The sequence below is a fragment of the Eupeodes corollae genome, chromosome 3 (genome assembly GCF_945859685.1).
Source record: "Eupeodes corollae chromosome 3, idEupCoro1.1, whole genome shotgun sequence".
NCBI classification, from domain to species: domain Eukaryota; kingdom Metazoa; phylum Arthropoda; class Insecta; order Diptera; family Syrphidae; genus Eupeodes; species Eupeodes corollae.
In genome coordinates this window covers 80,131,910-80,159,489 of record NC_079149.1, presented here as the reverse complement: position 1 = coordinate 80,159,489, position 27,580 = coordinate 80,131,910, and the positions used below count along the sequence as shown (strand labels likewise).

General features: G+C 35.8%; 1 protein-coding gene across 2 annotated transcripts; it reads left to right on the top strand.

Moving 5' to 3' along the window:
• On the top strand, nt 1-27,149 carry LOC129952225 (uncharacterized). 2 transcript variants are annotated; one of them, XM_056064712.1, is made up of 9 exons: nt 1-88; nt 1,957-2,314; nt 8,862-8,998; nt 9,086-9,185; nt 9,269-9,459; nt 14,688-14,770; nt 15,003-15,050; nt 26,260-26,347; nt 26,920-27,149. In XM_056064712.1, the coding sequence occupies exons 1-9, from the start codon at nt 33-35 to the stop codon at nt 27,050-27,052; spliced, it is 1,194 nt and encodes a 397-aa protein (XP_055920687.1). In that variant the 5' UTR covers nt 1-32; the 3' UTR covers nt 27,053-27,149. The 2 variants fall into 2 exon arrangements, with proteins under 2 accessions (XP_055920687.1, XP_055920688.1); XM_056064713.1 differs by lacking the exon at nt 26,260-26,347 and having other exon boundaries at nt 26,920-27,057.
• Nucleotides 27,150-27,580: the final 431 nt, after the last annotated feature.

The following is a 27,580-nucleotide window of genomic DNA, read 5'->3' as shown; positions in this document are numbered from 1 at the left end:
TAGAGGAAAGTAGTTCTTTCTTGAGTGTTACAATGAAAATAATTAAAGCAATTTTAAGATTTTGGAATCAATACAATTTTGTGGGAAGGTAAGTTATAATCAACATACTTGAAATAATTAAAGATGGTCCATTGTATGCGATATGTATCAATTAAAATCTTTTACTGAGATCATGAATATAAATTCCAAGTACTTATTTTCAAATTCGTTTTTATTTGATTTCGAGATATTTAAGTAAGAAATTAATTGTAATAAATGTTTTTTATAAGCCTTTTTTGTAGATTTGTAAGTATTTGAGCTAGAAGCTAGAAATTGAATGTATAAATCCGGTTTATCGTCTATACAGATTCGTGTTTTGGACTAGACAATACAGGTTTAGTATGATTACAATCATCATATTTTCGGATATATATCATAGACTTCTTAAAAAATGGTGATAATTCAGATGATCAATAATGGCTGATATATTGTATAGTTATATTCCTTTTTCTGCGTTTAAATATTTTCCCGATGCATCAGAAATACATCAGACATTTCAATCTCTGCAAAGGATACAAAAGTGATACAAAAAATATCGTTACAGTTTTCACAGGGATTTTAGATTTTATTAAATCACTGTAAGCTATTCTCGAATATAATTGCTTTCAAACTTTGTACTAAATGATAGAAAAATGTCGAAATTTAATTACCCTGGTTAACAAGGTTTTCCTACTGTCCATTTTATAAAACAAAAAAAAACTTGTACATTTGAAAAATTCAATTAAAAAAACAGAAATATTTTAGAAACATTTGCAACGTCTTAGGCATTGAAAGGGCCAATTTTTTTGTAACATCTGGCGTAATTTCAATCCAAATCCTCTGTATTACATCTTTTAACTGTTCTTTATTTTGTACTTTCCTTTTCCTCAACTTTTTTTCAACACGAGCCAAAAGATGTACAATTGAATTTAAATCCGGACTTTAAATTCGTTTTTTTTTTTTTTATTAAAATAATTTATTAAAAAAATATGTTTTACTTAATCTAGACGTATAAAAAAATACCTATTTTTGGTAAGTATTTTGATTTTTTTTATTGCAATTAACTCCATAGATAATTGCATTTTAACAAAAGAATGTCGACTGAACAACTTTTTTTTGGTTCACTGTATATTATTTCCCTTTTTCAATTTCCAGTTTAAATATTGATATATGTAACTTTATATAATGTTTGAAAAATCTTAATCAGCTAGAGTTAGAGTTAGAGTTTAATCTATTAAACTCTACAAAAAATGCAAAAGCATTTATGCTTAAACGGTTTTAAACAGAAAACGGCAAAATAGCTTGAAAGTATTTTTGCTCTTGCAACGAATCTATTTTCTAAACAATTCTATTATATCAAGTTTTTGACATAAGATATTAAAAAACTTAAAAGTGATATTGAAAACGGGTGTTTTTTAAAGTTGAGCGAATAGGTAGAATAAAAGTTTAGATTCGAAATTAAAACTTAGCTTTAAAATCCCCATTTTTGGTCGATTTTAGCATTTTTAAAAGGGTATATTTCAAAAACCGGGTGTGATACAAACATTTAAAGGCGAGAATTGAATTTAAGACATCTTAATCCTTTGAATAAATAAAAAAAAAGTAATTTTGTCGATTAGCGTTATAAGGTTATAAAATAAATACCTTCCGCTGCATTCGTTTTTATTTATAATAATGTCGGGAATAAATATAAGACTATTAAAAAATAATAGACTTCCCACTAAGCAAAGGTAACAAAGGTTTAATTTTGAAGGAGTAATGTTTCGAATCTAGGAATGAGAAAGTTTGTTTTCTTGGATATTTCTATTTTGGGTCGGAAAGTGCACGTTAAATATGATCTGGTCAAATTTACTGAAAAATAATAGAAGTATTAGTTAAAATTTATTACAATATAATATTTTAATTTATAAGTAATTATCATTTTTACATATTTTTCAGATTATTTTGGACTGCAACAATGGCAATATCTTTTTTGGGAATGATAACATTTTGTTATTTCACATTTAAAAGATATTTTTCTGACCCAGTTAGCATGATCGTGGATACCGAATACATACACTGGAATTTCTCATTTCCTGCCGTAAGCATATGTCTCATAAAAGGGAAGTTCTCTTCATCTCTAATACCGTTGATAGACAAATTTAACATAACTTATAAAGGCTCCAAAACAAACTTCTTACGATTAGTGCATACGTGTATGTTCGAAAACTCTTTACGCTTTGATTTAACACAACTTAAAAAATGTGGGGAATTAGAATCTGTGTATGGAATAGATGTGGAAGAAATAAATGCAATGGTAAGATTTTATTAAATAAATTAGGTGACGCAACAGTCCTTTGAGAACTAAGGAATCTAGTGATTTACAAATCGCAACCATTCCTGTGTGGTAGTAACGTTGTCAGGGATGGAGAGGACCTTTAGTTTTGGGCTTGTTCCGAACAGATAATTTGAGAAAGCACTTTTTGTGATAAGAATTACTCTTTGCGGATTTGTCAATTCTTTGCAAGAGGCAGTACCCGTAAAAAAATCTTTAAATGACACAGGCAGGGCTTAAACCCAAGACCTGCGTCATGACAGTCCAACGCACTCACCACCACGCCACGGTTACTAAGATTGTATTAATAGATCTATAAAATATTGTTTTTTTTTTTTATAATTTACAGGCACTCAAGGGGTTATTAGTACCCTTTATACATATGTTTATATTTAAACACAGTGCGAGCATTAGGAAAATAGGGAAGGATTTAAAAGGAGATACCGGTGCACATTGGTCTTAAAGTTTTGAACATCAAAATGGGAGGGAAAAACAGAGTTGGCTAAAGCATTCCACATTCTCGATGTGCGATTTAAGAAAGAATCTCTATACTTGACAGTATTAAGATTTCGAAGCAGTAAATTCTACAGGGTTTTTGATTCCCCATTGTACAATGCTGTCAAGATCAGAATTTAATGAGCTTATCATACGCTGCCGTTGAAATTCCACATCCGAAGGACAAGGATGTGAATCTATAAACGAGTATGAGAAGCTGAGGGTACTGTCGTCGGCAAAACAGGTTAATGGATTAGAAGTGGTAGACATAAGATCATTTATGAATATAAGAAAGAGTGTCGGAGACAAAACGGAGCTCTGGGGAACTCCAGCATTTATTTTATGACTTGTAACCATCCAATACAATTTGTATTGAACGGTAAGAAAGGTAATTTCTAATCCAACAAAGAAGAGATTCATCAATACCGAAAACACGCATTTTCGATAAGAGAGCTTGGTGCCAAACTCTATCAAATGCTTTTTAAGTATCAAGTGCAATAATCTTACTTTCTCCAAAACGATGTAAAGATTTGTTCCACTGTTCGGTGAGATGAACTATGAGATTACCAGTGGACCTATTGCTACGAAAACCATACTGTCGGTCATTAAGAAGCTTCCGTTCTCGAGATATTTCTTGAGCTGATAATTAATCAGCGTTTCCCTGACCTCGGAAAGAAGGGACGTGAGTGCTATTGGACGGTAGTAAGAGGGAGAGGAGGATTCGCCTTTTTTAGGGACAGGCTGGGCAAATGATATTTTCCATCCACTCGGAAAGACACCTGTAGAGTAGGAAAGATGGAAAAGTTTACGCAGTGGTTTTGCCAGCGATGAAGAACACCTCTTCAGAAAAATTGGGGAGATACCATCCGGGCCAGCGAATTTACTCTTACAAATGCACGAGTGCGGAAGAAGATTCGTCCCATAGAATCATTTACGCTCTCATGAACAGGAGGACTCATGACACTTTCCGGTAGCGTCGAATTGACAGCAAGCTGTGCTGCAAGCAAATTGGCTTTATCAATCAAACTTACATAGGGAGTGTCATTGTGGACGAGCGTTGGAACCGAGGATGACGTGGTGTTTCGTACATTTTTTACAAATGACCATACATTTTTACTACCTTTGGGACATTGTAGTATTTTTTGCCTTAATTTCTGATCATGCAAAAATTTGGTCCGACGAATATGACCATGACATGTCTTTCTAGGTTGTTTGAACTTATTCCGGATTTCCTCAGTGGGGTTGGCATTGTAACAACGGAAACTTACATCTCTGATCCTAATAACCTCTTTACAGCTCGAATAAAACCATGAGTTCTCTTTGGGTTTGATAGATTTTACCCTGTTCGGGATAAAATTTCTCATTCCACAAAGAATTAAATTTGTAACCATATCTGCGCTGGAATCCACGTCACTATCAAGGAAGCATAGTGACCAATTGAAGTTCCTGAAGAATTCATTGAGACGGTCCCAGTTGGCTTTCTCATATTGCCAAACGGTTCTTATATGAGTTTTTTAGACATGAGAATTTTGCAGATACGATACAATGGTCTGATGTACCTAGAGGCGGTAATACACTGATTGTGTATTTATTATGGTCAGAGGTAGGAAACAAGTCTAGGGTGTTTGCGGATTGACCTGCAACGTCAGGGATTCGAGTTGGCCCATCGACAAGCTGAGTTAATTGATTTAATCGACAAGCTGAGTTAATTGATTTAGCAAAGATCTGAACATACCTTCCTTCCAGTGTTGACTGGCCAGAATAACGAAGCCAAGAAGAATTGTGTACATTGAATCGCCCGCAAGGACGATTTCAGTGTGAAGATAATGGGCAACAATTCTTTGAATGGAGTCAGATAGAGCATCAAATTCGTTAAAAGTTGAATTTCTGTCCAGATTTGGACTTCGATTTAAAAAAACATGTGTGGATGATGTGTTTATTTACCGTGAATTGTAACCACCTGAAGTTAAAGTTTGTGTTAGGGCACAAACCATATTGTGGCTGAAGTTGGTATGCAACATCATTTCTTATATATACGGCTAATCCATAATGAGGAAAAAATAATGGCACTAAGTTATACCCATTTAGATTGAATTCCGAATGATCGGAATCTTCACCTATTTTAGTTTCACTCAATGCCAAAACTGCTGGCCTGTTTGATGCAGTGTGGACATATGTCGCATAGCAATTCTTTCTTAAACCACGAATGTTACTAAAGTCCACCCTGAATTCTCTCAACATTTTTATGTATAAAACTCGTAAAACAATGCAATATATAATGCATCGTAACCTTTTATAGTACCAAAATTAATCCTTGTTCTCTCTTTAAATGCGTCTGGACAAAAAGCCAGTTAATTTGAGTTATATCTTCCCAGCTAAGGTTAATGCAAACATGTTTGCAAACAGAAGCTTTGGTAGATACAAACGATGACAACAGTTCTATTCAATAAATTTTTAATAATCGAAGAGTTTTAGTAAATGCCCTCATTGTGAACCAACCTCCATTTTAAGAAAGTGTTGCTTTTCTATCATACCCGTTATGTGTTCGATTTGATGAGTCCCTAAAAAGTTAGTTATTTCCTTAAATCTGGAAAGTAATGTCTACAGACCTATAGCTTAATTATCTCTGATACCGAAACTGCTCGAGTATGTACTGAACTTTCCTTTCATTGTACTTCCATCCTAGGGGCTAATCAGCATGGTTTTGTGAAAAACAGATCTAATTAACCAACTTTCACGTCCTCTTGTTTAGATGTTTTTGAAAAACGTGGATAAGTTCATTGTGTATTTACTGATATTAATAAATTAATTGACTTTTATAGTGTTGTATTTCGTAATAAGTATTCGAACCAATTTATTGTTAATTCTGGCGTCCCTTAGGGAAGCGATTTAGGTCCATTTTTATTTATTTCATTTATGGATGAGTTGGTTTCGATCATACAAAATTATTCCATCCTTATTTATACACTGGACGACATTAAGCCTTTAAAAAGTATAAAATCAACATCTGACTGTTTATCTTTGCAAGAAAAAAGAATTATGATTTCTAAACGAAAAAAATTCCCTTTGATTTTAATTATACGTTTCTTGATCCTTATTTAAATTTATTTAAACTACATACTTAAGAAAGCTAATAGGATCCTAGCATTTATATAGAGATTCGGTCGCGATTTTCATGACCTTTACGTTCTAAGCTTCTCTTTGTTTCATTTGTAAGACATAAACTTGAATAAAGTTAGTTATAGTTGTTACCTTACTATTCCGTAAGGCACATATAACAAGACTAGAAGCAATTCAGATCAGATTTGTGCATTTTAATCTTACTCTCAAAGGCCATCTTTAATAAACCTTACAGCACTCACCACTCATAGAAAATATTTGCAATTTAGTTTTATGGTTGGAAATAATATGAATTGGTCAATATCATCTCCATCAGTTCTATGTTAGTTAAGTTTTAGTTTTAGTACAAGTATAAGATTACAGTTACAATTGTGCCATATATTAAGAATATCAAACAATGGTGCAAATAGCTCCTTTATCCATTGATTTGAATATTTAATGCACTTTACTTTTGTATAAAATAAAACAATGTTTTTAAACTATGTTCTTAGGACCATTAATTTGGATTGTTAGAAGTATTGTTAAAGGTAGCAGTCAACGAATTGAAATAAATAAACTAAATGTATGTTTATTAACGAACACAAAAACCACTTATATTCTTAATAGTTAATATTATTTTAATATAACTCAACAACATATTGAGTTCTTTTTTCTCTGGAAACGATACCTAGTGTCAACCACTGGGTCGATTCCAACCATAAAATATTATTTTTTTTTGGTAGGTACCCACTTTATAAATACGGTACAACAATTGTACTTACAAATTTCTCATCCTTTTGTACCCGATCGTCTTCCTTAAGGTATAGCCTCAATTGGAAACACAGAACATAGCTTAAATATTTTGTATTCTTCTTTTTCTTCTTCGTTTACGGCTGCTATTAGCAGCACTTTAATTCTTCCTGGAGCATAGGGTGCCAACCAGTTCCTTCCATCTCTCTCTATTCCTAGCCACTTTCTCTGCGTGATGTCAACATCCAGTTTTGTAAACCCAGTCCTGAGCCACAGTTCATCGTTAGATATGGTTTGTGGCCACCGGATGTTCAGGATGTAACGTAGACAGCGGTGGACAGAAGCAACTTCTCGAGATATCAGAAGATCACTTCCACGTTTCGCAGGCATATAACAGCACGGATTTTACGTTGGACTCAAACAACTTTAGCTTGGTATGGAGCGCCATTTTCCTTTAGTTTCACACTTTAGAAAGTATTCCGAATGCACTACAGGCTTTATTTATTATATTAGTGACATCCAGGTCCGTTACACCATCGGGTGCCAAATAGCTTCCCAGATAGTTGAACTGAGTGACCTCTTCTACTCCCAATTGTCTCACAATAACCTGTTGTTGTTGGTTTCGGCTGGTGTGCATTAACTTAGTCCTACTGTCATTAATCCTTAAGCCAGCCACCTCTCAATTTTTTTGAAGAGAGTGGCACACTTGGTTGAGGTCTCCATTTCTGTTTGCCATTAAGCATATGTCGTCAGCAGAGTCCAAATGACTTAATGTTTCCTTCAGGCACCATTGGATACCCAGTCTTTGTGTTCACCCACCATAGCAGTCATAACATCATCAATAGCAAGAAAGAATAGAATCGGTGCCAATACATCATCCTGTCTCACTCCGTGTTGCACTTTAAATGCGTTGGAAAGCTGTCCATTGTGCAAAACGAAACACCTTCCGTTGTTGTAAGACTCTTTTATTATAGCAACAATTTTATCAGGAATGCCTCTAGCAACAAGCGATCTCTAGATAACCTCACGACTGACGCGATCAAAGGTCTTTTTAAAATCGGAGGTAAAGCGGCGATTGGTACTACGACGCTTGTTCAAGAATAAATTCACAAGGTGTTTCTGCGGTCGACACATGATCGACCACTGCGAAAGCCCGCTTGATGCTTAGGCTCTATCTTAGAATTTATCCTCTAGAAAATGATGGTTGCCAATAACTTTGGAAATACGGAATGGTAATTCCACGCCAGTTATTGCAGTTCTTAAGATTACATTTTTTTGGTAGCTTGACGATTACCCCATCCTTCCATCCCCTTCGTAAGGTTTCGTGTTCCCAAACAGACTTAACAAGTAGCAACAAAATACCGGCAGCCAAGTCGGGGTCTGCTTTGAGGAATTTGGCAGGTATGCCATCCAGCCTAGCTGCTTTGTTGTTCTTTGAAAGATGTATTGCGGTTCTTATTTCCGTGAATGTCGGGGGGGGGGGGGGGTCAATAATAATGCTTCTGGTAGATCTACGTATGTCCGGCATTTGATGAATTATATTAGCGTTTGCACTTGCATTCTGCGCATCGTTCAGCAATGATCTTCCATTGACACTAAAAGACTACCGTTCATTTCACAAACAGGATGGTTGGCCTACGAGATCCTTAGAGATTTTGTACAGCATCCTCGCGTTACCTCTTCTTGCAGCTTCCTCAGGTGTGTAATTTTGTCCCAGGTGTCTTGAGATATCCACAAATACTTATCTCTAGACTGCCCAGGTACCGTTTCAGATCCAGCTTCAATAAAAACTCTTTTTACCGTGCCTCACAACTCCTCCATCGTTGTTGTATTATTTTTGGATTTGAACGACAATAAATAAGTTGGTTAAGGAATTGCGACTTCATTGGACTTATAATAATTAACTATATATTAATAAAAGAAAGACTAAGAGTCCAATATATAGGATGTATGTCAACTTAGATGCATACACGTAGTAAAATCAATAAATAATGAAATTGTTAGTTTTGTCAAGTCTTCAAAATCATTTTTATGTTGTAGCTAATACAGAATTTTTATAGCGATAGCTATGTTTCAACATGTATGTATAAAGATTTTGGGAATAGACAGAATTGAACAAATATTTTGAGTATTTTTTTTAAATCAAGAAATAATTACCATAATATTTATATAATTACTTTTCTAGGTCTTGCCACAGGATTGCAAACAGATTTTAGATTTTCTTTCCTTTAATAATAAACTTTTGATTAACTGCTCAAGGTTCCTCAAATTTCACAAAACAGAAATTGGATATTGCTTCATTTTTAACACTATAATCGATAAGTAAGAAATTTATTTTAATATTTACTTAAATGTACACAAATTATTATTACGCAAATTTAGTAATTAGAACATTACATTTTAATTTAGTAACTTTTCGTTTGAAAATCTTAAGTCGAAATATACTTACTTTTCAAAGACAAAAAAACTTTCAATGAGGCTGAAGGGTTTCAAACTTTGGAGGTATACTGTAAGTAAAATTATCTAAGATTGCAATGTTAAATCTGGCTTTTAAAAAAATTAGTAATCGTGTTTATATTTTATTTGTTGCAGGTTCAGGTTCATAGCCCCGAAGAAATACCTTTTTTCAATTCGATTTCTAAAGAAATGTACACTTCGGAAATTTTACATAGCTATAGTGTTGAGATAGTGACAACTAATTTAGATGCTTCTAAAAAATCTATTGGACAAAGGGGTTGCAGATTTCCTCATGAAAAACTGAATGGATCTCCATTTCACTACAGGTTAACATAAAATTGACTAATTATTCATACTTGCATTTTGAACAAAAACTCATAAAAATTGAAACCACCAATAAGTAAAATTTCTGATATTGTGATTTATTTTGTCGAAAAGTTTTCTAAAATTGTTTGAATAGCAAAACATTAATTGTTTATTTTGTGGATTTTAATTTTTTTAACGGGTAAAGGTAAAAGTAATTACACATAGTTGTTTAATAGCAAGAATACAAAATGCGCGGCTTCTATTTTTCTTTGCAACTTTCGCTTGCCAATTTGGCTAACGAATAACTACGTTTGGATTAAACATTTATAGGAAACTGTTTTTTTTTTAAATGTAAATACACAATGAAAGCTTTTTATATGAAAACCATAGTGCTCTCATGGTGGAAGTCGTATAGGGCGGCTTCTGCATATCTTTTGTGGAACGTCTAGTATATGAAAACTATAGTACTCTAATGGGCAGAAATTTTTAGGGCGACCGGATGCCAAGTCGTTGGCGGTAGTATCAATAGTGGAGACATTTCGGGGGAGCGAGAGAAAAATATTATTTCCATTTCCATAAGCAGCCACCAGAATAAAGCCTAGTACATACTTCCTCGTGAAGTGAACGTTCGCCAGTGGAGAAAGTGAACTTTTGACATTGCTCACTGGTACACACTTGTGAGTACACGTTGTGAAAATGCGGAAACCAAATGTCAAAGCTTCACCAACAGTTCCCGTACATTTTGCACGTGAATTGCCCGTGAACGAAAACTCTCCACTTTGTTCTCCACTCAGCTTCACGAGCAAGTTCACGGGTGAACCAAAAACTGAAATTTGTATGGGTTCACGAGATGGTTCACAAGTATGTACTAGGCTTAAGGGAGATAATTAATTTTTCACCCAAAATGTCTACAAAATGTCCTTCATTTATTTATTTAATTTAAAAACTTTGCTCTGACAGACAAAAATTGCATTTGCTTAAATTTAAATATCTTACCACTTAGACAAAGTGATCAAATTTATGTAGGTAAGTACAATTACAAAGTCTAATATTTCTCTAAAAATAAAGATCCAAACATAGTTTATGTAAGTTTAAAAATGGGCCAGGGTAGGTTTACTAAAATAAAAGAAAGCATTTCCTTACATCCTTGATAACTTACTATTGTAGATAGATTATAATAAATACCTACATACAGAATAATATCATAAGAACTTAAGTAAAACTTTGATTCTGCTAACTAGGTCATTGTCGCTGTACAGCCCGTACAGCTCGTCGTTATATCTTCTACTCCATTCTCAATCTATGCGTACGGGACCAAAAATCGCCCGAAGAATTTTTCTCTCGAAGCATCTTAAGACGCTCTCATCTTTCTTTGACAGGGTCCAGGCCTCAGCGCCATAAATGAGAACCGGGATGATGAGTGTCTTATAGATGGTGATTTTACATGCTCGAGAGAGGACTTTACTTCTCAATTGCCTTCTAAGTCCAAAGAAGCAGCGATTTGCAAGAGTTATTCTTCGTTTGATTTCAGCGCTGGTGTCGTTATCTGCATTAATAGCGGTGCCTAGGTAGACAAAGTCCTTAACTACCTCAAAGTTAAAGCTGTCCATGGTGACGTTTTGTCCAAGACGTCGTCGTTCAGTGTCCTTTTTTGATGACAGCATATACTTGGTCTTGCCCTCATTGACCAATAAACCCATCTTCTTCGCTTCCGTCGCAATGCTCAAAAACGCTCCACTGACATCACGCTTTGATCTTCCAATTATGTCAATATCATCTGCGTATCCGAGTAATTGGATGGATCTTTCGAAGATTGTGCCTCTAGTGTTGACGGTTGAGTTTTGCACAATTCTTTCCATCGTCATTCTGCACAAACGGATAAGTTTGACAGGGATGCCAAAACTAGACATTGCTCGGTAGAGCTCTTCCCTATAGATGCTGTCATACGCGGCTTTAAAATCGATAAAGAGATGGTGGGTATCGATTTGAAGCTCCTGGGTTTTTTCCAAGATCTGCCGTAGTGTGAATATTTGGTCGATAGTGGACTTTCCTGGTGTGAAGCCACACTGATAAGGACCAATCAGGTTGTTGACGAATGGCTTCAGACGTTCACATAATACGGCAGAGAGGATTTTATACGCAATGTTAAGGAGACTGATGCCTCTGTAGTTGGCGCAGTTAAGAGGGTCTCCTTTCTTATGTATCGGGCACACTATGCCGAGATTCCACTCATCGGGCATGCTTTCTTCCGACCATATTTTGCAGATGAGTTGGTGCATGCTCCGTACCAAGTCAACGCCTGCTGCTTTGAATAGTTCGGCAGCGATGCGGTCAGCTCCAGCAGCTTTGTTTGACTTAAGTTTAGATATAGCTATCTTCACTTCGTCAAGGTCGGGTAGGCGGAATTGTTGATCTGCGTCGCCGAGGTTGACTGGTTCTATCTCCCTTACAGCGGAATTTGGAGAAGTGATCTTTCCATATTCTCAGCATCGACTGTGGTTCTACTACGATGTTCCCTTGATCGTCTTTACAGGCTTCGGTTCGTGGCTGGTACCCTTGGGTGGTTTTTTTTACCTTTTGGTCAAATTTACGAACCTCATTCCTGTTGTGACATCCCTCTATCTCCTCGATCGCGCGCTTCTCATGCTCTCTTTTTTTCCGTCTAAGAAGCCGGTGTTCCTCTCTCCTCTTCTGCTCGTAGAGCTCGCGAGCAGCTCTCGTCCTTTTGTGCAGCGCCGTTTTGTATGCCTCTTGTTTCGCTGCGTGAGCTTGCCGGCATTCGTCGTCAAACCAGGGGTTTCGCTGTGGGGGCCATGTGAAACCTAGCACTTCAGAGGCGGCATCTCTGATGGCTGCAAGGTAATGTTGCCACTGGTTTTCAATGCTTAATGCAGGAAGCATAGGACTCCTTAGGAGGTTATTAGAGACTCGATTGGAAAAGGACATGGCAGTCTCTTGCGATTGTAGCCGTCTAACGTCGAATCTTCTCACAGTACTTCCTTGTTTTGGCTTGGATCGGGATATCCGTAGCCGTACCTTGGCTACAACGAGGTAGTGGTCCGAGTCAATGTTGGCCTCTCGGAATGTTCGGATATCCTGGATACTGGAGAAGTGTCGTGCGTCGATCGCAATGTGGTCAATCTGATTGACGGTTGATTGATCAGGAGATTTCCATGTCCCCTTGTGGATATTGAGATGCGTGAACTGCGTACTAGATTCCAGAACGTCTCGCCCCGCAGCGAAATCGACCAGCCTGAATCCGTTGTCGGAGGTGGTGTCGTGCAGGCTGTATCTCCCGATTATGCCACCAAAGATGTCTTCTCTTCCTAGCTTGGCATTAAAATCTCCTAAGACAATTTTAATGTCATAGCCAGGGCACTGCTCATATGTCTTGTCTAAGAGCTCGAAGAATATGTCTTTGGTGTCTTCATCTTTCTCCTCTGTTGGGGCATGCACGCATATTAGGCTTATGTTAGCGAATTTAGCCTTGATGCGGATTGTCGTGATGCGCTCGCTCACACTGTTGAAACTCAAGACTTTTTGCCTGAGCCTAGTTCCAACAACAAATCCACACCCAAATAGAAGCTGTCTTTGTTCTCGGTAGCAGTCGCCATAGTAGATATCGCAGTCTTTTAGTTTGCGTTTGCCCGGTCCATCCCATCGCACTTCTTGGATGGCTTTAATATCTGCCTTGCAGCAGTTTAGGGCTTCCGCTAATTGTTCGGCTACACGTGGTCTGTTAAGGGGCCTAACATTCCACGTACATATCCGAAGTTCGTTGTCCTTATTTCCTTTGCGTGGGTTGTCAACAGTGAATCCGTCCGTATCCGAGGCTTGTTGTTGCTTCGAAACTATGATGTTTTTACGTGGCCAGGAAGTCACCCCGACGGCACAACCCCCAACCTGGAGGGCCAGATCCTTAGTATAACTCCAAGGAAGGGGAGCCGGATGAACCGCTTCTTATAGGCCTGGGCTCCGAATATGTCGAAGAAGCCCTATAAGGTGTTCACTAAGTAGTTCGACCTTACTGGAACTGTAGACGCCACCGTTGATTCTATCTCGAGAATTCCTCCGCTGCCGCCTGGATAAGGAGAGGTGCCTTAGTGGAAACACCTCTCCCCCCTCTCTCGTTTGCTGCCCCCAACAACTTTCCACTGGGGTTGGAACCCAATCTCCAGTTGATGTACTAGGCACCCGATGTTCACCGCGGGGAGGTGAGAGTAGGAGTTGATAGACAGAGGTGGGTTTTGAGAAAAAACCTATGGACGCTTGTGTCCTCTTGAATGCACTTTACTTTATAAACTTAATTATTTGTATTAATTTTTAAAACAAAAGATTTCAAAAGTTCCTCATCCCATTTAAAAAAAATCACAACCATTAAAAAACGTCCAAGCTAAAATGTCCTTAAATTATGCAATAATAGGTAGGTATGTTTACTTTTTTTTTATATGTGTACAAAATTTAACATGCATCAAAATATTTTATTTCACTATAAGTTGGCAATAATTGTGTAGCCAGCTTTTCAATTGCGTTTAGTATCAATCAAAACATTTATTTATTCAAAAAATCATCGTTCTTAGACTTTGAAGATTTGATTTGACAATTCACCTGCTTTTGTCTTATCATCTTTGTCTAGAATGACTACTGTTTTGCGTATGTAAAAATATAACCAAACCAAAATACAAACACAAAGAAACAAATGTGTATTCCTCTCGCACTCAGACTTTTGTTAATTCACTAGAGTCTTTCTCTATTTCAAATTATAACATTTGTAAGTCTCCCAACTGCAATGGATTTCTTAATGAATGTCTTCGCTAGACGTTCCACAAAAGATATGCAGATGCCGCCCTATTCGACTTCCACTATGAGAGTACTATGGTTTTCATATACAAAGATTTTAGTCAAAAAATACTGGACAGTTTTCTTACAAAAACTATTTTAAGTCCCTAAAAAATAATAAAATCAAAATATTTAAAATTGGTAAACAAAATGTTTCTACATATGTACATACATAGTAATATTGATGTCTAATGAATTTAAATTTATAAAGATCTGGGTTATGAATTTGTACATGCTAGCGATTTTTTGAAAATTGAATTTATTATTGGCTATTCAAAATTTAATGATAGTTGATTAAAAACTCGATTTTTTTCTGCCATGCATGAAAAAACTCGAACTATAGAAATTTTGGAATAGTTTACGGAAACTTTTAAGTAATTTTATTTCAAACAATTTCTACCACTTATAGTTTTTCTACTTGCATGAGCTTCTTAAAAATACAACTGGAGCTAAAAGAATGTAACTGCACGCATCCATCATCTCCCGAAATATGTAAGTCAAAAATGTATAACTAATTTTTTCACAGGGAGTTTTAATTTAGCTATTAAACTTCGTAAATCATATAATACGCTAATTAAATAAAAGAAGTATAATATACATTTTAAATTTGATTGGATTCTTCTTTAATGATTTGCCGAAGAAAATTGTTTGATTTTTTTTTCTGGTTTTGCATTGATTATTTCTTTATTTATTTACTATATATATTAAATTGTTTATTTTGCAGACCGCTCAAGTTACTGCGACCTATCAGGAAAGATTTGCCTTTTGAATGGTAAGACTTATTCATATTTTGGTAAATGATATAAAATGAGAGTTCATTTTCAAAGTGAACTACATCATATGTAATTTACATAAATTGTCCATATAATGAGATAGTTAAAATTGTCTAGCCTACAAAATGTTGCATGTTTAAAATAGGTAGGCGTTACTTACATGACGTTTATAATTCACTTATTCCGACCAAATCGGAAAAAAATTTCAAGCATAAGGCTGAGATTAGATTTTTTTTAGATTTAGATTGGTTTTTGTTTTGATAACAATAATAACAACTTTTTATAAAGAACAATGTAGTCCGCAAGCAGTAATGCTTTTATTATTTGTCCGGCGAAGTCTATGCCACCTGGGAAGAGGTCTGTGAGATCTTCAATAAACAAGGCGAACAGACTCGGACTCAATGTACAGCCTTGTCTAACTCCCGATTGTGTTTTAAACCCTCTCGACAACTCTTCTCCATTCCATACCTTAGCAATTGTATCGGCATATAGATTCTGAATAACTTTCCCGAACTTCCATGACAGCTTGTAGCTAAGCGCTTGTCTACCGATCATATCAAATGCAGACTTAAAGTCAACGAAAAACGTATATAGCTTCTTGTCCTTATTAAGAAATATTTCTGCGATACTTTTAAGGTTAAAAATGTGGTCAATCGTAGCATAACCTGTCCTCAAGCCTGCTTGAAACTCCTTTAAGAGCTTGTTGTCTTCTATCCATTTATTAAAACGTTTTTGCAAGACCAGCGTGAAAATTTTATAAGAAGCATTTAGAAAGGATATTCTCTATAATTAGACACCTCAGTCAAGCTTCCTCTCTTATGAATCGGAAAAATGATGGACTCCTTGAATTCTAGTGGTATCATTCCTGTTTCCATGACCTTGTTTTATATAGTTGTCAGTCGATTGATTAACTCTGCTGTTCCATACTTATAAAATTCTGCTGGTATGCCATTCAGTGCACATGCTTTCTCATCCATAAGTTCCATTACAGCTGAAATCATTTCTTGGTGTCTTATTGCAGCATCAAGAGTTTCATTTTTAAAACCCGGAGTAGCGTATTGAAAAACAAATTTCCCTTCTGTTGGATTCAACCAACTCTGAAAGTGATCTGCCAGCTGATCAGAACTTATACTAAAATGTATTGAAAACTTTTTTCCGGTCAGCTGCTTTGCCAGTTTCCAAAACTCCTTTCCGCTTTTACAAGACGATAATCTGTTGGATTCAGCTTCGAAGAATACTGAGATTAAAACGCTTTGGTCACGAGCTGGGAACGAAATCCCGCATAACAAAATCCCGCATATCAAAGTTCCGAATCACAAAATCCAACCGTTTCAAAACTAAAGTAATAGCACTACATAGATTGTGTGGTTATTTATTCATGAGCTCAAAGTTAATTTGGTTAATGGTTTATTTAATGGATCCGGTGAGGGATTCCGGGCTTCTTCTGTTGTGCCGCGGGCCTGCGGTTATGTAGAAGCTGCTTTCGTTGTCGATATTCCAGCGGAGAACACATTTAGATGTTGGTCGTCTGGTTATTTTTTTGTTTTTCAAAGAAGTATAAAATGTCAATTCATTACTAAAAATTAAGAAACAATTAATTATCTTTTGTTGACTTTTTTTTTTTACTTATTTATTTATTTTTTTTTTTTTTTTTTAAAACAAAATTCTCAAAAAAAATATAACGAACAGAAAAAAAAATTATTAAATACTTCAAGTTAAAAAAAAAAAAATAAATCAGAGAGTTCATCTGGTCGAGGCGGCAATCTGTAAGAAAAATAATAACAACTCATGAGCACTCCAAAGCCACTTAAGGTTTGAGTCAAATAAATAATATAGAGAGTGACAGGATAGAAGGAGTAAGATAGATAAGTTAAATAATTACGCTGCGCCGGTGCGAGTGTTAGAGCCAACAACAAAAAAAAATATTTTTCAAACGGATCAGTAAAACGCATACAAAAAAAAAATACATATTTACATTCGAAATATTTGGTAATAAAGTACCGCATACGGAGGGCACCGATCAACGCACTGGCATGCGAACGGGGAGGGAAAGCACACACCCCGAACCGATTCTCCAGTGGCTGATTCCTCTCACTCTGTTGCAATACACATCATCACTCGGAGCAGGAGAACTCACATCTCCGAGTTGGAGGATAAGCGGAAACCACGACAAATCCACCGAAAAACTAAATAATTGTGAACGGATAGAACGACCCAACTCACTGGCTGCGAACGGGGTAGGAGCACACACACCCCGAACCGATTCTCCAATGGTCTTCCTATTCTATTCCGTCACAGCACCACCAAGACACGGGGCAGGAGATCGCACATCTCCGTGTGGAAATATTAACGCGCTGCTCACTCACTCACTCACGGCACATCTCATATAGATAAACAACTATACTCTCTTTTACTACTATATACTACATAATAGATAAATAAGTTGGTCACGCAAAAGAAAACAAAAACCGAGGAGGAGAAAAACACTCAAAGAAAAATAACTGTAATCCGACGACGCTAAAAGTCGTCGAAGTTAAAAACAATCGTTATGAAATTTCGTTTGCGTGACATAGAATTAGAAAAGAAAAATCAAATAATGCAACTACACAGAAGTTGGAATTTAATAATTAAATAAAAAAAACACGAGGAGGTTTAGCTCAGTGGTAAAAGAAAACAAATTCATTTTACTCACCTAGGTCAACTTAGTTTTGTTTGTTCACAATTTTTTTTAAAAGTAAAGGGAAAAAAACACTACTAACACCGTGAATAGTTTGCAACTTAATGAGATAAAGGAATTGAAGTTTCGATTATTGACCTCTTCGCCAATTTCTGGGTATTGTAACCGAATTTCGAGAGAGGAGAAAAATCTTCAAAGTTATATACACAGATGTGTGTTAGAGTATACCTCTTGACTACCAATGGTGGCCCAGACTATACATACGTTGAGTAAGAATGGATAGGGGAGGGGAAGAAAATCAGTAGGTATTTTCAATTCAAAGTTACTTACTAAAAAAAAAATTACACTACAACTGGGAGAAATGAATCGCGCAGCTATGACTAGGAAAGGAAAAGTAATTTATAGTTAGAGTGAAGTATAGAAACAGAAATGGGGGAGAAGGAAAGAAGAAGAATATATTTATGTTTTCTTACATTCGCCTATCCTGACAGAAACTCGTCTCGAGTCCCAGCATCTCTTCCTTCTTCATCATCTTCTGAATAATCTGATAGACATTCGTATTCACCCCAAGGTTTCATATGGTCCACAGCAATAATGTTCTCGTAACTCATACTTCTTGTTTTACGATGTGTACCGTCTATGTCTGTAACGAGATATCGGTCATTTGGATACACCTTTTTGACGACAAATGGTCCTTTGAATGGTGGTTCCATCTTGCGGCTCGTCCCTGTTAGCGCTTCTTGTTTGTTAATAACAACTAAATCCCCTTCCTTGTACACTTTCGGTGACTTGCGCCTCTTATCAAAATATCTCTTCTGCACCTGTTGCGCCTTCTCAATTCTTTCCGATGCCTTCTTTCTCTCATCCTCTAGATCTGAAATTATTTCTACTACTTTCTGAACTTCGTCTTTCAGTATCGCATCAGTTCCACTCCGTGGCTCGATTCCTAACAGCAATTGACTCGGCGTTTTTCCTGTACTTTTATTTGTTACGTTGTTTATTGCAAACTGTACTTGCCGAACATTTGAATCCCATAAATTATCTTCCAGTGTGGTGGTCAAAAGTGCACTGAGTATAGATCGATTCAAACGTTCAACTTGCCCATTTGCCCTTGGTGTCGCTACAGCGTTTAAAACATGCTTGATATTATTGGACTCACAGAAACGTTTAAATTCTTTTGATGTGAATGAACTGCCTTAATCTGTAATCAGGATTAATGGAACCCCATGGACACTAAAGATATCTTTAAAAAATTCGATGGCCAGTTTAGTTGTGGTATTTTTAACTGCTCGGATGAATGTAAATTTCGTGAAAGAATCAACAGCAGCTATTATATAAAGATTGCCACGTTTACTTTTAGGAAAAGGACCCAAGTGATCAGCATGTACCGTTTTCATTGGTGTACTGCCTTTATGTATGGGATGTAGATAACCTTCACGACGACCTCCCGCCTTTTTGTTGAATAAACATTGAATGCAACAGGCTATGTACTTTTCTACGTACTGCCGCATATTTGGAAACCAGTAATGGGAACAAAGTCTTGTTAAAGTTTTCTCTACTGCGAAATGTCCCAATTCATCGTGTGCTGCATGCACCACTTGATGTCGCATACCAACTGGTACTACCCATTGTTTGCCATTTGAAGTCTTTCTATATATTCGTCCTTCGTTAAGTAAATAGTTTTTGTGTATGTCCTTTTCCTCTTCACTACTTGGTGTCTTTCGCAAAAGATCGCGTATTCGCTGGAGATTCCGGTCTGTTAATTGGCCCGCCAACACCCAATCTGCTTGTTCTATTCGCATTACTGTCTCCACCTTTTCTGCAGAACATGGATTTCGACTAAGTGCATCAACATGCTTCATACGTTCCCCGGGTCGGTATTTTACTTCAAAGTTGTATTCCATAAGTTGAAGCCACCAGCGCGCAATTCGAGGTATCAACTCTTTCTTATCTTTGGTTGCCTTAAGGGCATTGCAATCTGTTACCAACGTAAAAGTGTGTCCCAGAAGATAAGTCCGAAATTTCTTTATTGATTCTACTGCTGCTAGAGTCTCCAGCTCATATGAATGGTATTTTTCTTCAGTATTTCGTGTTTGACGACTATAATACACCACGGGATGAAGTCGGCCATCTGGTTGATACTGCAAGAGTATACCTGCCAATCCAATAGAACTCGCATCGGTGTGTACCTCAGTTTTGGCGCCTGGTTCATAAATAGCAAGTATGGGTCGTTCGCTAAGCTTTTTCTTCAGTTCACAGAATGCATTTTCTTCTCTTGTAGTCCAGCTCCACTGAGTCGTTTTTTTCAAAAGACGTGTTAATGGTTTTGTGATAATGGCAAATTTTTCAACAAAATGACGGAAATATCCTGTTAGCCCAAGGAACTGTCTCACCTGATGAATAGTTTTTGGTCTCGGAAAGTCACTAATGGCAATAGATTTTCCACTTCCCGGTTTCACCTTACCCTGTGTTACTTCAAAACCTAGAAAATCCGTTCTATCCATGAGAAAAGAACATTTTTTTAAGTTGAGAGTCAGTCCTTCTGATCGCAATATCTCTAATGTCCGTCTTAGTCCTTGTAAAGATTCGGGAACTGTTTTGGAATGCAGAAGAATGTCATCGAGGTAGAAAGCAGCTATGTCTTGCAATGGATTTAGAATGCGATTAATAAACCGCTGGAAAACTCTAGGAGCGTTACAGAGCCCAAAAGGCATCCGTTGAAACTCGTACTGGCCACTTGAAGATCGCTTCGAGTTTTCCTCCACTGGTATCTGATAATAACCTGATCTTAAATCCAAACTAGTAAACCATATTCCCCCATGCAATTTGTCAACCTGATCGTCGATACGTGGTAACGGGTGGCAGTCTTTAGCCGTCTTGGAATTTAGTTTTCTGAAATCTACACATAACCTCTGTTCTCCATTCTTTTTTGTCACTAGTAAAATTGGTGAAGCATAGTCCGATTGCGACTCTCGTACAATATTATTGTCTAGTAATTCTTGTACTATGTCTTGAGCAATTTCCTGCTCCTTAACTGCCATCCGATACGGTCGAAACGAAAAAGGTTTGTCATCATCAAGCTTGATTTTCATCTCTGTTGAATTTGTGCATCCTAATTCACTGGCATCTAAAGCGACACAGTCACGAAACTCATTCAACATTTTTACCAACTCTCCTTTTTGAGTTTCATCCACAGGACCAATGGACAACATGTCTATTGTTATAGGTAAATATTTTTTTTCTTTAATTCGCAAAACACATTCTTCATTAGTTCCTTGTTGAGTAACGTTCTCGTGGATAGCTTTTTCTCCTACACATCGGTGACCCCTTGCAACGATAGCATTTTCTTTTATTAATATCTCTTGATCTGAAAGATTGCAAATTGGCAAGAAAGAAGATCCATTGTCATCTATATGGAGTATACCACGTGGTATACAACTTTCCAATCCTTCGGGTGATCGTACAGTCGCTTCGATTAAAACATCAATGTTCTCTTGACTTGCTTTTACTGGTATGATATTGAGCACCCTAGGAGTTAGATAGACTTGCCCTTTTGACCTAAGGATAACCTTGTATTCTTCTGGAAGTATGTTAAATTGAGATAGTTCTATGTTTCTTCGGGCGAAATTCAGCGACTTGTCGGTCTTAATAACGATCATATCAGGTAGCTCGGTAAAAGACTGACCGACCAAAACAGGGATGTTCTGATATTCATCACCAACAACACGTACTAGAACATTATCTTCAACATCGTCAATTCGCAGAAGTACCTTCACTGAGCCTAGACTAACGACAAAACCTTTACCATAACCATGCAATGGAATATTGTCTTTCCAATTAACATTGAGATTTAATCGAACTGCTTCTTTATGCTGGATTAAAGTGCAAGAACTACCAAAATCTATGTATGCTTCAATACTTGTCCCGTTCAATTCTATATTTTTATGATATTTTTCATTACATGAACTGGAAGTTGTCCCTTCTAACAAGGCTATGGGTTTTCCTAGTTGACCTTTCTTTGGACAAATTGTTGTGTCATGAAAATTACTCCTACATGACTCACAACGTTTGTCTGGTTTCGCGTCACAACTGCTGGCATAGTGTCCTTTCTTACCACATTTGAAGCATACCACTTGATCTTTATTTTCCGACTTTGAATAAGATTTTTCCTTTCTCTCGTTTGGTTTTGAATGACGGGGTTGGTTTGTAAAATGTTGGTTTGGTGTGCGTCTCGACTGTTCATCATTATACTGGCTAAGGAAAAGATAGAGTTCTTCAGGTGTACTGAAACGCCCAGCTCTTGCGCCCGTCTTCACTACTCTATCATCGAGCCCTCCTATTAGACAAGCCACAGCCTTTTTACCAGAAATTTCACAAGTATTCAACAAAGTCATCATTTCATGGTAGTATTTCATGTAACTTTCATTGGATTTCTTACGCCTTTGAGTTACCTCACAAAGTTGTTCGTAAAAATCTCGTTCTCCCGGGAAAGATTCAAACAATTTAATTTTCCATTCGTCCCAGGAAAATTTCAAACTCGGCAGCCCCTTGTACCAGGTTTTAGCTAATCCTTTAAGTTTCCCTAGTGCATTATAGATAGTCGTTTGCTCTGACCAACCATAAATAACTCTGAGTTCATCAACTTGATCACACCATTTTTGAATTGTCTGATTTTGGTTTTCCGGATCAAACTCAGGAACAGCATCACCCTTTCCACCTCCCGTGGCTATACCCGACGATCTAACTAAAAATTCTTTCATCACATCTGTCAATCGATCAAATGAATTGGAATTCGTTGAACAATTAGCCGAACAACACGTTCCTTCGCTTTGTCTAGATGATTCCAAACGTCTTCGCTTTGTTCTATTTCTAGAAGAGGATTCTCCACTTGAATCTCTTCGATGACTACTTTTCTTTCTATGTTTACCCATTGTTTTTCAAAGGAATTATTTTTCCTGATATATCTTTTCAAATGACCAACTAACAATAACTCAAATTCTATTAAAAATGTGTTAAAATTGAGAGTCGAAGAAGAAAAAAAATAAATATATATTAAGTGATTTGTTAAAAAAAAGGGAAGGAAAAAAAAAACAAAATATTTTATCTTAACATTACTCTTTTTAAATAATTTTCTTTTTGCTCTCCACGACCAGGTATCCCACTTCTGAATTATAAAATGTCAATTCATTACTAAAAATTAAGAAACAATTAATTATCTTTTGTTGACTTTTTTTTTTTACTTATTTATTTATTTTTTTTTTTTTTTTTTTTAAAACAAAATTCTCAAAAAAAATATAACGAACAGAAAAAAAAATTATTAAATACTTCAAGTTAAAAAAAAAAAAATAAATCAGAGAGTTCATCTGGTCGAGGCGGCAATCTGTAAGAAAAATAATAACAACTCATGAGCACTCCAAAGCCACTTAAGGTTTGAGTCAAATAAATAATATAGAGAGTGACAGGATAGAAGGAGTAAGATAGATAAGTTAAATAATTACGCTGCGCCGGTGCGAGTGTTAGAGCCAACAACAAAAAAAAAATATTTTTCAAACGGATCAGTAAAACGCATACAAAAAAAAAATACATATTTACATTCGAAATATTTGGTAATAAAGTACCGCATACGGAGGGCACCGATCAACGCACTGGCATGCGAACGGGGAGGGAAAGCACACACCCCGAACCGATTCTCCAGTGGCTGATTCCTCTCACTCTGTTGCAATACACATCATCACTCGGAGCAGGAGAACTCACATCTCCGAGTTGGAGGATAAGCGGAAACCACGACAAATCCACCGAAAAACTAAATAATTGTGAACGGATAGAACGACCCAACTCACTGGCTGCGAACGGGGTAGGAGCACACACACCCCGAACCGATTCTCCAATGGTCTTCCTATTCTATTCCGTCACAGCACCACCAAGACACGGGGCAGGAGATCGCACATCTCCGTGTGGAAATATTAACGCGCTGCTCACTCACTCACTCACGGCACATCTCATATAGATAAACAACTATACTCTCTTTTACTACTATATACTACATAATAGATAAATAAGTTGGTCACGCAAAAGAAAACAAAAACCGAGGAGGAGAAAAACACTCAAAGAAAAATAACTGTAATCCGACGACGCTAAAAGTCGTCGAAGTTAAAAACAATCGTTATGAAATTTCGTTTGCGTGACATAGAATTAGAAAAGAAAAATCAAATAATGCAACTACACAGAAGTTGGAATTTAATAATTAAATAAAAAAAACACGAGGAGGTTTAGCTCAGTGGTAAAAGAAAACAAATTCATTTTACTCACCTAGGTCAACTTAGTTTTGTTTGTTCACAATTTTTTTTAAAAGTAAAGGGAAAAAAACACTACTAACACCGTGAATAGTTTGCAACTTAATGAGATAAAGGAATTGAAGTTTCGATTATTGACCTCTTCGCCAATTTCTGGGTATTGTAACCGAATTTCGAGAGAGGAGAAAAATCTTCAAAGTTATATACACAGATGTGTGTTAGAGTATACCTCTTGACTACCAATGGTGGCCCAGACTATACATACGTTGAGTAAGAATGGATAGGGGAGGGGAAGAAAATCAGTAGGTATTTTCAATTCAAAGTTACTTACTAAAAAAAAAATTACACTACAACTGGGAGAAATGAATCGCGCAGCTATGACTAGGAAAGGAAAAGTAATTTATAGTTAGAGTGAAGTATAGAAACAGAAATGGGGGAGAAGGAAAGAAGAAGAATATATTTATGTTTTCTTACAGAAGTCATATCAATTATTGAGAATCAACAAGAACGAAATTTAATTCCATGTCACTTAAATATTTAATAGTAAAGGACCGCTCTGGTTCTTTTAACTTTCACGAGCTTTGACTGTCTAAATTCACTGTCAAAAATTTTTGCCAGGCGCCTTGTTGTTTTTTGCTTTGTTTAACACAGCTTCAATTTCTTCGCTTTCAATGTATTTATATAATATTTGGTCAGTGATTAAAGGGTCCGCTGTGAAAGTTGCAAAGCTAGAATCATTGGAGAGAAGAAGCTTAAAGTGAGTGCAAGGGTTTCAGTAGAAATACTTGAACCTAGTTTATAGTTGGTTCCGTTAATTTCTTTCCCAATTTTGTAGAAGTCTTTTAGGTTTTTAGTTAGGCCTAGTTCAGTTGCTTTTTTATTATCATAAGCATACTTGCTTACATAACATTTTATAACTTGCGTTCGCTTCCAGATACCAGCTTCTCAATTGAAGATCATTTGATGAGCGTAGTGCTTTTAATAGTGCAAACGATTTTTTCTGAGCTTTTCTAGCAGTCATAGTCAAACAATTTTTGCTTAAATTTTAAGTTGGGTGAGAGTCATTTGTTATGTGTTAAATTTCGTATTTATACAGCCAAATTATTAGTGAGAACTTCCGGTAGTTCTGATGAAGCGTTGAATGTTGGTATAGAATAGATGATTCATTTTTCCAACAAAGCCTAGGTAGTAGATTCAGATTGGTTTCTTTCGTTTGTAAAGAGTTCGCGATCTCTACTTTTATAGGCATATGATCAGAATAAGGCTTGCACTAAACTTCAAAGTGTTGAATCCGGTCAATCCAGTTATTATTGGCAGCGCAAAGATCGATGACAGATCTACCTTGTCCTTCGTTGAACGTGTAATGTCCATCCATATCACCTTGTGTGGAATCATTAAGTATATGTAGTTCATAAAATTGTAATAGTTGTAACATATCGCGTCTATTCTTGTTGCATATATTGTCTTTTGTCTGTTTACTTATATATGAAACGTACGAAAGTATTATAGGATATACTGTAAGCGCACTTATGCTGTTTTTGTCAATATCTGCATTTAATTTATTTCAGAAATCATCGCAAAGAATAGATCTTTATCTTTTTACCCCTCCGATAAAGGTGTTAGACCCATGGCAAAGATTGTATAAACATATGATTATTAATAACCTCTCATTTGATACCAAAGTTAACTAAATAACAGATAGAGTATACAATTGACCTTAAAAAAATTAAAATCTCAAATTCAGACAAACTTGTTTTGAACCAACTTTTAGTTATGCGACTTTATACCTTTCTTACTTTTAGGCACATTATTTATTTAAAATAAATTTAAACTTAATAATAGATATGGTAAGTTTTCTACACTTAACAACAAAGATTTGGCATTTTCAATGCACCCCTATACTGATGGAAAGAGAAAAAAATAACCCTTTTTTAAATTTTTTGTTTAAAAATTCAATCGAAAACTTTTATGAAAACACGAAAACCTACAAAAACAACAAAAAACTGATAAAAAATGGTTTTCGGCTTAAGTATTAAGACAACAATGAAAGATATTGACTTCAAACTTTGTATCTCACACAAACTTTGTTAATAATATTTATTTTGTTTTTGGAGGGAAAGTTATCAGTTGCATCCCAGTCTCATCTTACCTTAATTTCTATTAAGCTTAAATTGTGCTGTACATGCCTACTTCTGATCTTCTTGATTTTTTAACTTTTGCCTTATTTTTACTTTACAGGGAATATTAATAGCAAAGTTTTTTATTTAGCTATGAAGGAGGACATTTGCGTGCCGTCATGTATAGAACAAATTTTGGAATATTCTGGGTTAGTATTATATGTGCAAACGGAAAATTTGGTCTAACACACTAAGCCCACCATTTAAAAAGTATTAATGAAAGGTTTTGTTAGTGGTTTGCTTGTATCACTAAAGAACTAACTAAAAAAACATGCACAATTATATCAAAGTTCTTCACCGATCAGACGCAGCTCAAACAATTATGCCCATCCTCCCTTACAACCCTATAAATAAAAAACGTCCTTTCCAAATTTATTTCACGGATTGACTAAACTTTAAAAAATAAGAAAGTTAATCCATGAACAAAGATTTTTATATTAAAAAGAAAATATTTGTAAAATATTAACTGCAACGTTTATCAACAATCAATCTTGTCTTCAATAACGTGAAATGTTCAGCAAGTTTTGGAAGCTTGGATTTTGTGTATAGTTGTGCATCTTTAATCTTGTTACTTTACCTTACCTAACTCCAGGTTACAAGGCTAAAAATCTCACGTTCACCAGACTTTAAAAATATTTGTAAATATAATTAAATAACTACTTGTATTTAAGAATATAATAATAAAGTGTAATGATAACTTTTACGCTGTTTTAAATTGTAGGCAAAGTGAATTAGGGTCAAAAGATAACGATAGCTCTACTGACATTACAATTGAAGTCCTAAACACTCCAACATCACGCTTCAAACGATCCGTCATCCGTACAAAATTAGATTTGGCAGGTAAGAAAAATTAGATTCTATAATTTAATTTTGACCTTACTTTGATATTTTACAACAAAACAAACACAACACAAAAATTATACCTTTCTGTGAATTGTAAATTCATCTCTTTGCACGACAATTACTCAACTTGACGAAAACTTTCAATTTTATAAACTTATAAGCTTCAAGTTGAAAGTTTAAACGCAGACTCAAAAGTACACACGCCGAAGTCCTTTATGGGATTTTGGATTGTTTGGGTGGGTTTAAAGTCCATAAAAGATTTATGAACCTATAAATCTACCCACAGACTGGAAACTCTAAGTTAAGAATTATTACGAAAAGTTAATAAAATAAATGATTTCGTTGTTTTTAACTATTTTCTAAAACTATTAAAATTTGTCATTTTGTCCCGCGAATAATTCGCTGATATCACTTATTTGAAATGGTGGATCCCCGAGCAGTAAAGCTCAGCATATAAAAAACTATTTTAGTGTGATAGTAACATTTTTCAGATGGGACCTTGAATACAATAATCATATCCTCGGATTTATAGAATTCTT

Coding starts and splice junctions, on each gene's coding strand:
- LOC129952225 (XM_056064712.1), top strand. CDS start 33: ATGAAAATAATTAAAGCAATTTTAAGATTTTGGAATCAATACAATTTT. Junction 89..1,956: donor CAATACAATTTTGTGGGAAG/GTAAGTTATAAT, acceptor CATATTTTTCAG/ATTATTTTGGACTGCAACAA. Junction 26,348..26,919: donor CAAATTTTGGAATATTCTGG/GTTAGTATTATA, acceptor TTTAAATTGTAG/GCAAAGTGAATTAGGGTCAA.